General features: G+C 35.0%; 1 protein-coding gene across 1 annotated transcript in view; it reads left to right on the top strand.

Moving 5' to 3' along the window:
- Nucleotides 1-14,500, top strand: part of INTU (inturned planar cell polarity protein) — a 42,247-nt gene extending 27,747 nt beyond the window's left edge. Inside the window, exons 8-15 of the mRNA XM_010292625.1 lie at nt 4,805-4,858; nt 6,237-6,299; nt 7,358-7,579; nt 8,112-8,534; nt 9,076-9,173; nt 9,838-10,027; nt 13,646-13,800; nt 14,389-14,500. Coding sequence (XP_010290927.1) covers nt 4,805-4,858; nt 6,237-6,299; nt 7,358-7,579; nt 8,112-8,534; nt 9,076-9,173; nt 9,838-10,027; nt 13,646-13,800; nt 14,389-14,500 — 1,317 coding nt within the window. The remainder of the gene's footprint in view (nt 1-4,804; nt 4,859-6,236; nt 6,300-7,357; nt 7,580-8,111; nt 8,535-9,075; nt 9,174-9,837; nt 10,028-13,645; nt 13,801-14,388) is intronic.
- Nucleotides 14,501-16,529: the final 2,029 nt, after the last annotated feature.

Here is a 16,529-nt window from a genome sequence, read left to right as displayed (position 1 = left end):
TAGGGAAAGCAGCTGCTGGTACTTAGGTTTATGTTTGAGTTTGACCATTTAAGCATTTGTCCAGGTAGAAAATATTACTCCAGAAGCCCACGTGTAATTTGTAATTTAGGAGAGTTATAAATGGCCATCGCAGAATCAAAATAAATATCCATACGTCGTTTGTTTGACACCATACAGGTAGAGCTTTTCTGCACCATTTCACTGTGTCTGGTTACCTCCCAATTTGAAATGGAGTTGTGTTTTAAGCAGTAGTAAGACAAAAGCTAGATCACAGTAAAGAACATTATAGCTTTAAGTCTTAAACCTCATTTTCATGACTTTAAGTAGTTAAAATAGGGATCATTAGGATAATTATTAGTAAAGTAATATTTTTAAAATAAAAATAATGGATGTTATATATGTGTGACACATAATCCCTGATAAGTGTTCTCTGAAGTGGTTTTTCATATACACTATAGAATTGATGTTATTAGACCAAAATACATAAAGGTGGTATTTCTCCAATTTGAAACAATTGTAACAATTTCTGCACAAGAGAAAACAATCCCAAGGAGAGTTCAGCAGTGGAGTTGTAAGACCAACACATATTTCATTTATTCAGAAATACATGGTGTTATTTGGAATTATGTATTTATTTGACTTACACAAAATGAAAACAATTCAGATTGAGTAATGCAAAACGAAGTCTGCGACAGGGTTTACAACTAGAAAAACTTTGGCTTACTGGGTGGCAGATTCTGTAACATAGTTCCACCACAGTTTGGCTCTGCATAGATAAGCAAGTCCTAGCTGTGCTGTACAGTAGTTGGCAGACAAGCTTATTATAATACCTTTTATTAATGTAGTAGGTCTGCAAAGTGAACAGGGTACAACCTCAGCTAATGCAGGGGAAAACTTTTATGAAATTACATTTAGCAAAAAAGCTGATGATTGTGTCTTACGTACAGAAAATTTCTTTGAAATGTTTTTTTCTCATATGGTTCTCTTTCTGTTATGTTATCCACATAATCTTTCAATCTCTTTTTTTTTTAAGTTCCTGTGTTAATTATGCTGGCAAATGTATTCTTTAATAACACAACTGTGTATGCATGTGTTCAGAAACAAAGCAGAAGACTTCGCTTACTCATTCAAAGGGCTTGTAGTTTCCAGGTTTTTTTCTGTTTTCATGTTAGAGTTTTGTTATGAAGTGATTTAGCATCACTGCCCAAGGGTTACGTGTTCCACATAAAGCATTGCTAGAACATGTTTTTGTAGGTTCAGGTGTAGATAACTGGCTCTTGCTAGGTGTAGTTTGCAGCTTTTTTGCAATTATACTGGAAGTACAGAAATCAATGTACTTTGAAGACCTGGTGATCATGAAATGATTGCTCTTAAGTTTTTCATCAGAAAGACCTTCTGGGACTTTATAGTCCCAGAATAGAAATAGATAAAAGATAAAATAGATAAAAGGTCTCCTTTTTTGTTTCTTCTTGAAATTTTTTTTCCTCCTCCATCCTTCACCCCCCCATTTCCTCTGTTTTCTTAAATGAAAAGCTCTAGTCTTGGAAGATGGTACAGTCCACTTGGATAAATAAAGCATCCCCAAGAAATTATTTTGTAGAGCACTACTGCAAAAATTTAAGCAGGGCTCAAGGGCGCTCTCATGGCTTTTTTTTCTTCTTCCAATTTCTGTAATCTCATCAGTATTAATAGTTGTTATTCCCTTGTAGGTTTTATTAATGCTTCTTATTTTAATCCTATAGAGGTAGGTTTTTTCCTAATGAGGTTTTTAGCCTCCTAGCAAAATAAGATTAAAAATGAGGTTCTTCACTTTATTTGTAGTGACTTGGTATAGCATCCATCTCGCCTTCTTTTAGAGCTATGATAAAAATGACTACAGTTGAGGTTCTAATCCTGAACTCTTCCTATTATTTAATGGGAAAAATCTGGTACTTTAATAGTAATTCAACTGCCCGACTTCAGCTGTTTACTTTAGTATTAGATGAATCATGCCTCAGGACTCCTGTGGCTTCATCTGCATTAACTATGAAGAGAACCTGAAGTGAAAGGACTAGCTCAAATAGAGAATATCTACACTGTAGGTATTTAATGAAATGCAGTCTCATTCAAAGAACATGACTAAGTAGCTAATTACTATTTAAATCTGCTGGCCTTTAATGAGGCAGGCATATTGTAAAATTGGACCTCTTTTTGTATTTAGAGCACTCATTTGACATAAAAAACTCTTAATATCTTTTATTTCAATTGAGAAGGTAATTTTCCATACAGTGCATATACTTAAATCGCAATTTAGTAATATAGTATATATTGTCCTTCATTGAAGATGTGTTAGATACCGGGCATTGTAGTAAGGCACAATGGCCCCTTTAGATTATCAGTCATTTCACTTCAGGGCCTAAAGTAGATGAAAGACAGATTCACTGCATTTTCATTTTCCATCCTCTTGAACATTAGTGAATCTAGGATTCGTTTTTGCCTTTGCGATTTTTAAATATTTTCAGCTCCACTACTAGGAAGTTATTTTCCATATCATGTGAAGAGTTGTTAGCATATTCTATTTGAGTCAATAGGTGTATGGCAGTTTTTCTTCCTGTGAAATTTTGTAAAAAAATGTTGCATTAAGATGGAATAATGCTTAGAATATGGTAGTCTTGTCATGGTAGAGTTTGTTTTTTAATGAGTATTTTCCATGACTTAATGCAAAGGAAACAGCTGGGAAGTTTTAAACAGAGTTTTTTCTTTCATGGGTAGACCCAAAATATTTGTAAGCTTGTAGATAACGTAATTAAGGCTACTTTTAATTATTAGACAATGATTCTAATCTGAGTTGACCATAAACTCCATAATCCACACTTACTTCATCAGCAACAACAACAGAAATTAACATTGTATGCACTGGAAGTAGAGAGGCGATACAATGGAAAATGGAAAGTGCTTCTCAGAATGGCTCTGCAGAAGACCTGAGTTTGGATGTTCAAAATGACCTTGCTCCTGCAGTGGCATATACTTTAATTTAGAGGGTCTTCATTTGAGGATAATATTAACTAAGACTTTTCTGGGTTTCTTATGTTTAATAAGATCTCATGTACAATTTTCGGAGGGGAAGGGATGAAGTGGTCAGTCTTTCAGCTTTACTGTTGATGGGGTTTGCAGAATTATTTCAGGTTTACTACTATTCAGTAATAAAAGTTGCCATGGACATTGCAAGCTATGCATCAGTCAGTGCTGTTCATTACCAAACACATTTCTGCTTGCTGGTGTGGCCTTCTCTCTCTTTTCCCCCTAATATGAATTGTCTTCTCTTTTATCTTTAATAGCAGACTGATAATGATTTAGTTCTTTCCACCTTCACCTGTAGTATATGTCTAGATACATTTTTGCTAAATGTGCTTGAGGCCAATGTGTTTGTGACGATTTTAGTCAGATTTCTGCTTTATAATACATATCTATGAACAGGCTGGTATATATATTTTAGCTACATATGTACATATTTGTGGAGTGTCTCAGCAAAGTTTCTTGCATGTCCTAACTCCAGAGCTAAATCTACTATCCAGGTAGAAAATGCAAAGGTGCACACATAGTCCTGTAACACTCACTTGCAAGATCCATGCTCCATAACTGAAGGGAATAAAACATTTATGCAACATATAGTTGTAGAATATGGTCAGTCAGAAACCTTATATATATCTCTCATTTTTTTCCTATCCAGGGAATGACACTTTTTTCTTGTACTATTTGGTGATAAACTTTTTTTTTCCTCCATGCTTTTTTTTTTCTTTTTCTTTCAAGTTTCTGTAGAGACTCTGTGATGCTTTGTTCTCTAGTTTAGCTTGCAGGTTGTTTCTTTCTTGCAAAATTGTAGGTTTTAAAGGTATTTAGCAAACAACGTAGTTGATATTAATGATACAGACACTGCTTTCCACACATTTTCCAGAAAAAAATTGTTGCTGCTGCAGGTGAAATTTCCAGTTAAGTTTGAAGATGTTTATATCCTATAAGGAATATAAAACTAAAAATATCAATTCTTTGTTGGGAAGAAAGCCATTTAAATTTTAACTGGGGAAAAGCTGAGAGACTGGTTAGTTGTTGACTGCCAGCAGCCTCACTGACGTTTCTCTGAAAAACTGGCTGTATTTCAATTAGAGGCAGCCTGTTAATACAGCCCAAGAAGTTTGTAATGATGAGGTTTACATTCTTTTCATTAAGTAGTACATTTATGTCATGAACTTCAGCGTCTAGTACTATGTTCTTTAAAAGAAAGTATTTTTAGTAAAACATACTAACCAACAGCTCCTGTAATTAGAGAGAAATAAGCAAGCTTAAAGTGGTTTCCATAGAACAAAGATAATGTGTGAGAAAGTTTTGCCGATTTCCATAGAGAGAAAAACTAAATCCATCGTGAAAAAGATTTTTCTAATAACTCAGCTGGATATGGTAGCTTGCCAGATTTCAGAGTTGTCTCTAGCCTTCACAGGGTAATCTCTAGGCCTCATGTTTTAAAGCATGCTGAAAGTAAGAGTGACATCTCCTTTATACCGAACAGTGGGCTCAGCAGGCACACAACCAGAGAAATTCTACAGTTTCAAAAAGAGGGAAGTACACAGCAATTAAGAAGGATTTTTCTTTAATCGGATGAATTGAGGTGTTCTTGATATTTGATATTACCACTGAAAAGTATGTGCAAATTTTTGACCATTCACTTTGTACTTGTGAATCCTAATCTTCTGAGCTAGAGCAAACTATGCTGCTATTGTAAGTTAATGTGTGGGAATCTCTATTAAAATGCACTTTTTTGATATTTCAGATGGAAGTTGACACAGCACTGAGTGATCTAGAAGCGGCTGACTTTGCAGAGCTGGTAAAAGTTTTATTTTTGTTGTTTGCATTGCACGGTATCTCTTTGCCTTGATGTCATGGAGTTTGAAAAAGCACTAATTCCACACTCCGCTTTTTTTAATCAAGTGGGAGTCAAAGTAAAGGTATACTGTATTACTCTTAAGATGGCTCAATTTTACCCATTCTGTTTATCCTGAATTTTCCTCCATGATTAACACTATAACTGTATTATCCTATAGTATTAGTCACTGAAAACCTATGATTTACTGTAATTTAAGTCCATGTGATGTCTACAAGGACACTGATTTCAACATAGCTGATTGTTTTTACATTTCTTTTTTTCATATAGAAAACTCTCTCCTTCCTAAGGAATTGTGAATAAACCTGAAAACTTCTATGGAGCACTGAGAATTTAATTTTCCGGTTTACAGAAACCAATTACAAGTTATGAATATTTTTAATACTGATAAAGGAGCAAATAGTAATTTACTTATGTATCACTTGCTATGCATGCTCTTCACTGCGCTGTATAGGACAGTGAGGTGTTAATATTGAAATTTCAGTTTTAATTTCTAATGAGAGAGCTGTCTTAAACTCATGTTCCAGAACAGTTATTTTTAAATTCTTTTCTTTATAGATATATTATAATTGAGCATAAAGATAGCTTGTTTTGATCACATATTTAGCATAGCAATTTGGGACATACATATTCTTAATTACAAAAGACATTTAATGATTCTTAAAACTTAAAATACAAGTTAGGAAGACATATAGTCCATCTTGCAAATGAACTTAAAAAAAAAAATTACTGTACTAAACAACCTGGATGATTACTTACAGAAAGCATTGTCTACAAGTTGCAGTTTCTTGCACAGAAATTGATTGTACCCACTTTGTTTAAAATAAGCTATATCCAACTAAAGATAGTGTTACTAATCTGAGAACACTGAGCATCTAAATTAAAAGATCAATGAATGGGTATATTTTGGGTAAAATGTCAAATACTGGAAAAAATGCTTTGACTTGGAAGTTTTACTCTAGGAGGGCCTCTGGTGCCAGTAGTTATGCTTCAGCTACTTTGCTGTTAAGAACGCTGAGAATTAGCATATCCCAACAAAGTAGTTTTCGGACAGATAAGAACTAAACAGGAAATTTGTTACTTTGAGATGAAAATTGTTAGAGAAAATTGTAGTGACATGAAAATCAATAATAGAGGCTAAAAACTTGGTATTTCACTTAACTGGTCAGTATTAACTGCTGTACTGATAATAAGAAGTGGTCAAAAATGGAAGGATCAAATAAGATATTGATTACAATTGACTGGAATTAGTTTACTTGGATTTGGTCAATAAAATAACAATTTTGAATTAAAAATTATACCATGCTTTTTTCCCTTACAGTCTGAAGATTATTACGACATGAGAAGATTATATATGATCATGGGCTCTTGTCTCTTCTACAAGGTAGTATTAGTGATTAAGGCCTAAAGATTAGGAAAATGCATCTGGAAATCTAACCTAGTCATGGAGTAACTCTTTTCAGAACCTCACAAATATGAAAAAAAAGTATGATTGCTTAAAATGTGTATTTCTAGTAACAGACCTAAAACTCAAACACTGTAACAGAAAAAAATTGATGCCAGGAAGTGATATGTACTATATGATTAGTAAGAACAAAATACTTGTTTGAAACTGTCTTATGGGAATTTTGCTATGTATGATCCAAGGTTTGAAGAGAGACAGTAATAAGAGTCAATTCCAGTAAGACTGTTTGATACTCTAATAGAAATTTTTTTGTTCATTGCTATTTTTTAAGAAAGAGAATAAGTGATCTATCTTTAATCTGTCTTTAAATGAAAGACTTGAGAAATTGGATTGACATCAGCCTCATTTGTAAATGTGTTTATTAAATATAGACAGTGTATTCAACAGTATAAAGAAAGAGGAAGATAACAGCCTTTGCTTTAAGGAAGCTTACATTTTAAGGATTTTTGTCATGAAGTTGTTCTTTATGCTGGTAGTGTTATGAGATTAAACTTAGCACAAACGGCACTACAAAGTATCTGCCATGACAGTGCTTTAACTGTAATGCCCTTAGTGCTAGAAACACTGTTGTACTAAATATCTTTGGAAATGTTATTAATTCCAGTGAAAGCTCAGTATTTTTGGTAGGCAGGAAATGAGAATTAAAGCACCTTAACTCTGTAGCTGTTTTAGGTGTTAAAGGTGTTAAAGCAATGCGTTTCCCAGCTTGCCTCTGCTAATTTGCATATATGCAAATATGCATATGTGCTGATGTATTATTTGTTTATATTTCAGTATTTTTATTCTTCAGATGTGGTGCAAAAGCTCAGTGTTAGCTGTTGTACAACCGTATACCAAAAAGACAGTCTCTGGGCAGAAAACTTACAATCTCAATGCATGTAGAGCATGGATATCTCTATATGTAAAGTACTCTTAAGTGATAAGTGTTGGTGTTGTATTTCTTACTGAATGCACTTCCTTTTCTGTGTTTAATTAAGGGTTACTTGATTGGTAATCACTTGCCAAAGGAAGATCTTATTGATATAGGTTTATATTGTCGGCACTATTGTCTGTTACCCTTGGCAGCAGAACAGAAGATTGGTCAGTTAGTGATATGGCGGGAAGTATTTCCACATCACCATATCCAGCCATGTGAAGCTTCAAGTTTTACAGGATACAGGGAACCTGAAGCAAGATACTTTTTACTGATAGTTGGCTTGGTAAGTTAATGTTTCCAGTACGCCCCTTCTCTTCTGCTCCGTTTTGCTGTTGTGTGTTGCCTATTGTTAAGACCAAAACTTTCCATGCATTTTACTTAGTAATTTTACAAAATACTCATATTAGAGCTGTTTCAGTGGGTGGAATTTCTCAGAGTAGCATTATTTATACATTTGTAAAGCTTGCAAGTTTATGTATAAATTTGCGTTACTTTTATGCCTTTTCACTTCTGTTGAAGATGTTTTTATTTTCATCATCTTGTATTTTTAGACAATTTCAGAAATGAGGGGTTTTTTTAATTGTGGACTTTTTTAAAGCAAACAACTAATGATTATGTAAATGATAGCTTGATTGAATAACATGATAACAGATCTCCTTGGACGTGACTTGATTAGAAAAAACTCCTCTGGAGATGAGAAAGGAGTGTTGAATATAGTGCTGTATTTTGCCCAAGTATCAGATGAGATATAAATACAATACAGCACATACTGTATATTAAACCAAAGGCTAATGTTGCTACCTCCATGTTTACAGAGACACTTTATGCTGTGTGTCCTGCTAGAAGCAGGAGGCTGTGCATCAAAAGCTGTTGGGAATCCAGGACCAGACTGTATATATGTAGATCAGGTCAAAGCCACTATACTTCAATTGGAAGGAATAGATGCCAGCATAGAGGAAAGGCTAGATTCTCCTTCCATTCCACCTTTATCTTGTGCTGACTGGTTCCTTCCTGCAACACGTGACAAACTGGAGAGCTTGACCACCTCACCCATCCTAAGTAAGCTACAAAGTACTTCCAAATCATTAACCACTCCAGCAAGCAAAAGGACCCTGTTTGGTGACTCTTCCTTAATGACACGTAAGCCAAGCCCTGTGAGAAACAGTGGAGGACCTGACTACGGGAGTGAAGGTCCTGCGGAAGAGGAAAGCAGTAATCCACAGTCTGTAGTGGATCAGGTCTGAGAACAAAGACACAGAGAATTCAGAAGATTCTGGTGGGCTTGGGGGAGGTGGCAATTCTTTTAATAACTCACTCAAGTACCTTTTTTTTTTTTTTTTTAAAAAAGCATACTATAAAAGACTAAACGTAAGAGCCCCTGAATTTAGTAGAAAATAATTCTATTGCCTTGGGATGCTTTGGGTCAGTCTCAGAGTCATCATCTTTTTTTATTTTATCATTGCTTGTAAATATTTGGGGTTTTTTTCACATGGCTAAAGGGGGCACAACTGTGATGGAATCAGCAGAAATAATTGGAGAATATACCCAAAATAATAATGGGGTAAACATAAATCAGAACTAATTACTGTACAGTTGTACAACTGCTTCTAAACCGTTTTAGTCTAAAATAGCCTATGAAATATATTTATTTAAGTTGATGCAACCGTTTGGGCCTTTCAAAAAATGCTACATTATCTTCTTCTAAGTAGGCGATTAGTTGGTTTGATTGTGTTCTTTTGTTAGCTGTTTTCTCTGTTTGTCTGTCTGCTTGTTTTTCAGGCCACTAGAAAAAAGCATACCATACCAAATCCATTTCATTTAGGAAGCCTCAAAAAGAACCTTTCAGAGAAAGATACAGAACTTCTTAATGCTATCAAGTAAGAAATTTTTTTATTAAGTATTTCATGATCATGTGGATCAAGTTCCTGCATAATTTTATTCTAACCAAAACTTCCCTATGCAAGGATTCTGAAAATTGAAGCTCTTAAATGGAGAGATTAATTAGAAAAGACCACCATTTCTCAAGAATATGTCAGTAGAATATATGCACATCCCACATATATGAGACCTTGGAAGTTCAAATAAAAGAGATTTTGGACCATACCTATACCTTATGCCTCCCTGGTATATCTGGGTAGGCGTAGAATGGACAAAGAAGCCATGATCTTCCCAGTTCCCACTTGTTGCTTGTGACAGCACAGCCTGCTCTGCTGTTTTCTTTGAGCTCTAAAGAAAGCTCTCCTTCCACCTCCCCAAGCTTTTATTTCTCCTTTCCTTTTACTTTCTTTGGTGAGAATTTTTGAGTACACAAGTGCAACAATAGGGCTTTTGTTTGTTTGTTTGTTTTTTTAATTATTAACAGTCCAAATTAGCAGGATTGCCTTGGTGTAGGAATAGGCGCCTTTTGAATGTCTGTATCCGTTTTTGTACTCTATTGTAGTTACCAGAAAAACAATTCTGTCTTAAGAAACAAAAGTATATGTTGTTTAACTGAAACTTTTTTCAAAATTATTTTTATATTAATTCTCCTGTTTTTTTAAGGTTGACATCTGGTCCTGAGAATACCCTCTTCCACTATCTATCTTTGGAAACAATGCAAGGAATCTTTATTACTCCAACTCACAAAGAAGTAGCACAGCTCGGTGGCTCCATCCACCCTCAGTTAATTGAGAATTTCTATCGTTGCTGTCTTTCAATTCGCTCCATTTTTCAGCAGTCCATGAGGAAAGAAGTATGGAAGCTTTGTTTTCTGTTTTTCTATTTACATTCTCAACTCAGTATTTCAAGATTGTTTTCACTTCATTATTTAAATAGTTCACTAGCAGGTGTATTTGCACATGTGTGGTTGTTTTGAAAGTTCCTGATATTTCTACTTTTATGGGCAGGTTCTTTCTCAGACCATCCAGGTATGCATGCAATTATGGCATGCTCTCCTACCAAAAATGCCCTCAAAATAAATACTCGGCGTCTCCAATATAGTATTTTCTTACTGTGCTACCAAAGGTGCTTATACATTTGCCATCCACTAATGTCTGTAATCATTTGTTCATGTGGATATCCATCCAGAAGAAGACTGGCTATAATGATCGATTCCTTTTCATTATGCTGCCAGATCTCTTGGATTTTAGATTAGGTGGGATGCCAGAATAGGTAAGGCTTTTTCCCTTCACAAAGATACCAATTCAAGCCTTGCTTCTAGACTTGGGCTGAAGCCTGATCCAAGCTGCCAGAGCTTTATGTGGGTACTTGGCATTTAGATTAGACTTAAAAATGCTGACAGATGTCAGCAACTGTACTGCCTTGTGTTTGATGAAAAATTTCTGTTTACTCCAAACGATCCATCTGGAGTAAAGCAGGAGTAGTAATGCAGAAATCTAAACAATAGGTATAAGAATCAATTTACAAGATACTCCATTCAGATCAGACATTTTATGTTCAGTGCCACTGTATTTTATTAAAAGTCTGGTTTGTTAATTGCACAGTTGATTTTTGTTGATGTGAACCAAATTAGGATAACACTTCATCTCTGCTAATTTTGTGACCTGTTTAGTCCTTTTGGAAAAGAGAAATAATTAACTATAAACCTAAGTGGAATACTGTCTATCAGTTGCATTTTTTTAGATCCTGAAGTGACAGTCCAAGTGAATTAAATGAGAAATGGGAAATAGCAGTAGAAATTGAATGAATGGAGTTTGCAAATAGCAGTATAATTTTTCTTAATGTTTTCTTGAACTTACGAAAAAGTCGCTTCTCATTAGACCGATGTGCCTTGCAAATCATCTGGGAATTTTTAAGTGTTATAAAAATAGGTTAATTTGGTGGATTGTTCTGTCAATGTCACGTGACGCTGAGGTTTGGCTGAATAGGACTTTGGCAATGAATCATGTATTTTGGGCACTTCTGTTGGGAGATGTAGAAGCCCAAAAGCAAGCAGAGAGAATATGCAAGTATTTCTTACCAGGTTGCCTTTGGTTACAACTGTTAAATAGACAGTTTATAGTTCACACCAAAAGTGAAAAAAGAAACCATTCAACCGTTAGGTGTAGCTCATAAAAAGTGAAGGACTCACACTTGGAAGTCAAAACTTGTGTTTTGGTCACAGCGAGCTCAGCACGTGATTTTCTGGCTTCTTCAGACGCAAGCATGCTAGGCAGCAGCTGGGTTCGTTCTGCTCTGAAAATCAGAAATACTAGTTGAACGTGTGCTGCATAACAAAGTTTGTCTTTTAGATAAATTTGGGGTAGTTTTTGCATGTTGGCTCCAACAATTAATGCTAAAATTGGCAGGCTGCATTATGACATGAGGAAAACTAAAAAGAATGAGTAGAGGTTTTCCTTGTTGATAGTACGTGACAAAAAAGTAAATATAGAAATGTACTCTTATACTGCTTATTCTTTGACATCAGCTAAATACCGTTGTAGTTTAGGATTCAGAGAATTGCACCAATAATGCAAAATTACTGTAAACTGATCAATAATTAATTTTGCCTCACTTTTTGAGAACTGAAAACTCACGATTCAACTTCTAAATGTGTACAGAAATTTTGAATAAATTTTACATTGATCAAAAATAAGCCCTGCAGTTTTAAAGCCGAAAATATATGTCACTGTATGTAATAAGCAGCTGTGGGCTCATTTTCTTCATCATCATCTTAGTATTTTCTTACTCTTAAATAAAATCAGAAGTTTTAATGCGTATGGAAGTACAGACCCTCATAGTTCTACCAAATATCCCCTCTTAATACATAATTTTTCTTGAGTATTTTCAACGTCATGTAAGATGTGCTAAAATATAAACAAATGTCAGCTTGGAAATTGCATAATAATGATGGAATTTTTTTTGGTGGGGAAGATTAATTAGACTGAATACTAACATACCCCTTAAGTCTTTTTCAGTAGCAGTATTAGAAAGAACAGGATTTGAAACAATTTTGTGTACTAAGGAGAGATACAGGAAGGGTTAAGTCATCTATTGTGAAATTTTTTCCACTCTATGAACTAGCAGTAGTTTAGAATATGCTTTATGAATTTAATCCAAAGCATGTTTAGGGAAGTTCGAAAGACATTTTCTCAGGCAAGTATTAGCAGTGTTTTGGGGTTTTTTTTCTCATGCTAAGCTGCATTTTACTTTTTCTTCTACCATTTTTGAGAAATCAAGATATTCGTGGCAATGTGACCACCTTTTCTCTTCGAGACCTTCAGCTTCCACATCTTCAATGTTGTAGGCTGATTGAAAGATGTGGTTTATGCTGCTGCGTATGGCAGACAGAAGTTCTGTGAGATTTTTTTTTCAATAAAACCTTTTATTTCTCATTCTCAGATCCTGTAATTAGAAGAGAAGTTTCACTGGCAGATCCAGAGATGCCCTGGCTTAACAACTGTCTAAAGACAGATTTGTTTCAAAGGGATTTTTACTCCTGTTTGCATAACCTCATCTCACTTCTCATGCTTAAAAAAGAAAAAAAAAGATTTAAAGCTTGTTTTTTTTCATTATTACATAGACGTTTACAAAAGAGTACTAAGGTTCCTTTGACTTCAATGGGAGAAAAGTTAAACTCGTGACAAACCCTTTCAAAATTCCTCCTGTGTTTAACTCTCTGTTCATTCCAGTCTTTTTCCCCTCGTATTTCTGGTGAAAAATACCCCAGGGTTTTTTGGCCTTACAGGACTGTTGAGCACCAAGACAGAGTGAAGAGAGAAAAGTAGTTTTTGTGTATACAGTTTGATCCTCACCAAAAAGGTACCAGGAGTTCAGTTAGAAACACCTGGAACTTTTACAAGGTTTATTCAAAAGCTCAGTGCAAACCACAGCCCTAAAAACTCAATGAAACACACAAAAATGTCTTTATCTTCTATACCTCATATGCTTTTACACTAAGTAAGAGCGAGAAAACTCTAAGCGAAGTGTTTCAACTCTTGATTTCCAAAAATAAATTCCTGCCTGGCCAAGTTTATTCATAAGCCTTTACTATCACAGTTCTGAATTAGGAAGGCACACAGTGAAAGATGAGAGCTTTAGCTGTTGTAACACATGTTTTTAAGGAAGCTGTATGATCTCATATGTCTTATTAGAGAAATAGTGTTCAGCTAGAAGGAAAAAAAAAAAAAAGTCAAAAAAGGGAGCAGGTGTCTACCTCCAGATTGTACAACAATGGAAAAGCCTGTTGATGCCAAAGTAACAAAACTGGGGAAAAGCATCATGTAAGCAAATTGGTTGTATCTTCTAAGTCTGGCTTTTTGATAGCTATATCATTGATCCAGGATTCCTGAAGAAATCACATACTTGTATTTGCTAGTGTTTATGTAAAAATATTTCCTTTTATACTAACATTACACAAATTGTTTTACAGACAAAGCAAAAAGCAAGCAGTGGGATTTCAGAATTCAGTAAGGAAGCTGAAGACCTAGATCTAATAAGAGAACATGGAGTTTTGTTTGAGTGCTCTCCTGATAACTGGACTGATCAGAAGAAACCACCACCAACAATGAATTATTGGGTTGTGGGGTGAGTAAAAAGGCAGATCATTGTATTTCTCCCAAAGTTTTCTGTTTTGAATATGCTGCTGAACTCCTTAAGAATAAATTTAAATGTAGCACATCACAGAAACACTGGAGCCGATTGAGTTGAGGTAGCTTTGACTTGGGTCTGGGAACCTGCATTGGTGTGATGTTCCACCTGCTGTAAAACATAGGTGTGTGAATTCAGGTGAGCACCGTGCTAGCATATTAACACCACAGAGCTGGCACCCTTTGCGGTGCTGCACTGTGCTATGCAGACATGGTAAGGTGCTGCAATCATACTCTTAATACCCCGCACTTTCTTTGCGCTCCTCACATTCCTTCTGACCTCTCTATTCCCTGCTTTCCATACACAGTCTTGAGAACTGAGCAGAGAATAACTTGATTTAAAAATCTAATGTATTGAAAGAAGTAAGATAATGCAGGAGAGCCACAGAAATTTTCTGTCTTACACAGCAGTTGTTTTTACCATCTTACTGAAACCTCAGAGTACAAACAGAATATATCAAACACTTGAAGAGAAAAAGCTAACACCTATGATGATTTTCTTTTTTTCCCCCTTTTTTTTTTCCAGGAGACTCATTCTACATCCAAAACCTCAGGAGTGTTATGTCTGTTTTCATGACTCAGTCACAGAAGCTGCTGTTGAACTGGCCTTCAAGCTGTCCTTCGGCTTAGCTACATAATGAGCTTCCTGAACATTCAGCCACCCCTGCATGGCATTGTCTTTTCTTTCAAGTACTTCATTATAAAGAGAAATTCACTCAGTTGTGGTGCCCACCCATGGCGTACCTTTGAAATACTTTTAAAAAAAATAAATCTACCGTGTGGTATGACACAGGTGAAACTTCAGTGATGATTTCAATGACCTCATTGATGGAACACTTAAAAAGATTTCAGAGAAACAAAGTTCTTATTTTTATATACTGTCAAATTATTTATCCTGATCGTAACTTTATTATATGAAAATATCATGTAATTTGTACATTCACTGCTGTTCAGTGCATAATATGCAATGTAAAATGGTAAGGTGATATCATCAAAATACACTCTGAATATCTAGCAATTGGTGACGGAGCGGGGAAAAAAGTTTTCCGATTAACTGAAATTTTGCCTCTAAGGGCATGAAAAATACTGCATGTTTTCAGTAACATTGTGTTCATCAAAACAGAAAGAGATCTTTTGACCAATTCATGGCACTTAGCCACACAAAACTAATGGCTTACCCTTTTTGCCAGTATGGTCTCCTACACACTTGAGGACTAGAGTGTGGTTGATATTTTACTTGACTTCTTAAGTTTTAACTGTCAATAATACTGTTTTTTGTTAAAATGCAATTTTAAAGGCACAAAAAAAGATGGGGGGGGCAATGGTTTAAGGCCTATGCATGGACTTGGCTTATTTTACATTATATTCATAATTTCATAATAAAAAATGTATATTTGTTAAAGACCAGCAAAGTGTTGTTATTTTCTTTACTTAACATATTTTCTCTTTTTTTCATTTAAACAATATTTGTTTAGCTAGGTCTTCTACAATTTACAGATGGATATTACAAAAAATGATAGGTTATATCCATATAAGGCAAGAGGAGGCAAGATGTTTGCAAAATATGAATGCTTCTACAAAATTCAGCTTTCCTACAAATTATTAAAATGTTTGTAATCTACAGATGGGCTGCTTTTAAAGCTTTTTTTATAAGAGTTTAGTTTAAAATGAAGATTTTTGGGGAGGGTCCTTTTACCTACAGCCAGCACATTTAGGTCTGGTCGTCTGCATTGCATTTCATCACATTCCATGTCAACAGTGCTTTGGGTTTTTTTTCTTTCTCCTGTTTCGGCTTGCTTTTCATGAGTGCTTTTTCTAAAATGCATGACTAAAGTTACATTTTTAAACAATGGGATCAAAACATTTTAAGTATTCAGGAAAGTAAATACAGTTCCATCAGCTCATGATCAAATCTTTAGATCTTGTTTTCAAATTATACTGTTTAGAGTAGTTCTAAAATAGTCAATCAAATGCTTCTAACTGCCCACTCTCACAGAGTGATTCCCAGTTTGTCTTGAATCACTCAACAGTTGCTTTAATTGCAAGTAGAATTGGACTCGGAAGACTTAGGCCTGAAGTTTAAGCATATGATTGAAGACTTTGTTAATCAGCCTTCTCCAGATTTTATGGTTCGTAGAAGATGACAATTAGACAGTATTTCAGTTTGAGACATAGAAAACTGAGTGATACCAATAGTGCTTTAGATTTGTTCCCCGTCTGCAAATCAAGTTACGTGATATTTACTCTGAAAAATAAAAATATGTAATAGTATGGATGACATACAAACAGCATCTTTTAAAAGTCTAAAATATGTAGGGTTTGAATACAAGATTTCCTTGTCATAGAAGGACCACAGAAAAACAAGCAGTCTTTGCTACTCTGCTTTTAGCAGGTTTAACAGTTTTTACAGAACCTCTGTGTGTCGGAGGGGCAGGGAGTATGTGCACAGATAAATGTGTATCTATATATAAAAGCGTAATTTTGTGGCTGTTTCTCTTCTTTCAGTCTTTTAAAAGCTGGGCTATATGGTTTGAATGCTAAAAAAGATTACATTTGAATGCTTTAAAAAGAGGACAGCTAACTTTTATGTAGATCTTTGTGTTTAGTCAGACTAGGTTACTCTGCTGCCGGTGTAGTGGGTTAAACTCAGTTGGCTCAGCTGGGCCA

Source organism: Phaethon lepturus, unplaced genomic scaffold (assembly GCF_000687285.1).
Source record: "Phaethon lepturus isolate BGI_N335 unplaced genomic scaffold, ASM68728v1 scaffold20760, whole genome shotgun sequence".
Taxonomy (NCBI): domain Eukaryota; kingdom Metazoa; phylum Chordata; class Aves; order Phaethontiformes; family Phaethontidae; genus Phaethon; species Phaethon lepturus.
The sequence above is the reverse complement of the archived record's forward strand: the minus strand, read 5'-3'. Positions and strand labels throughout refer to the sequence as shown.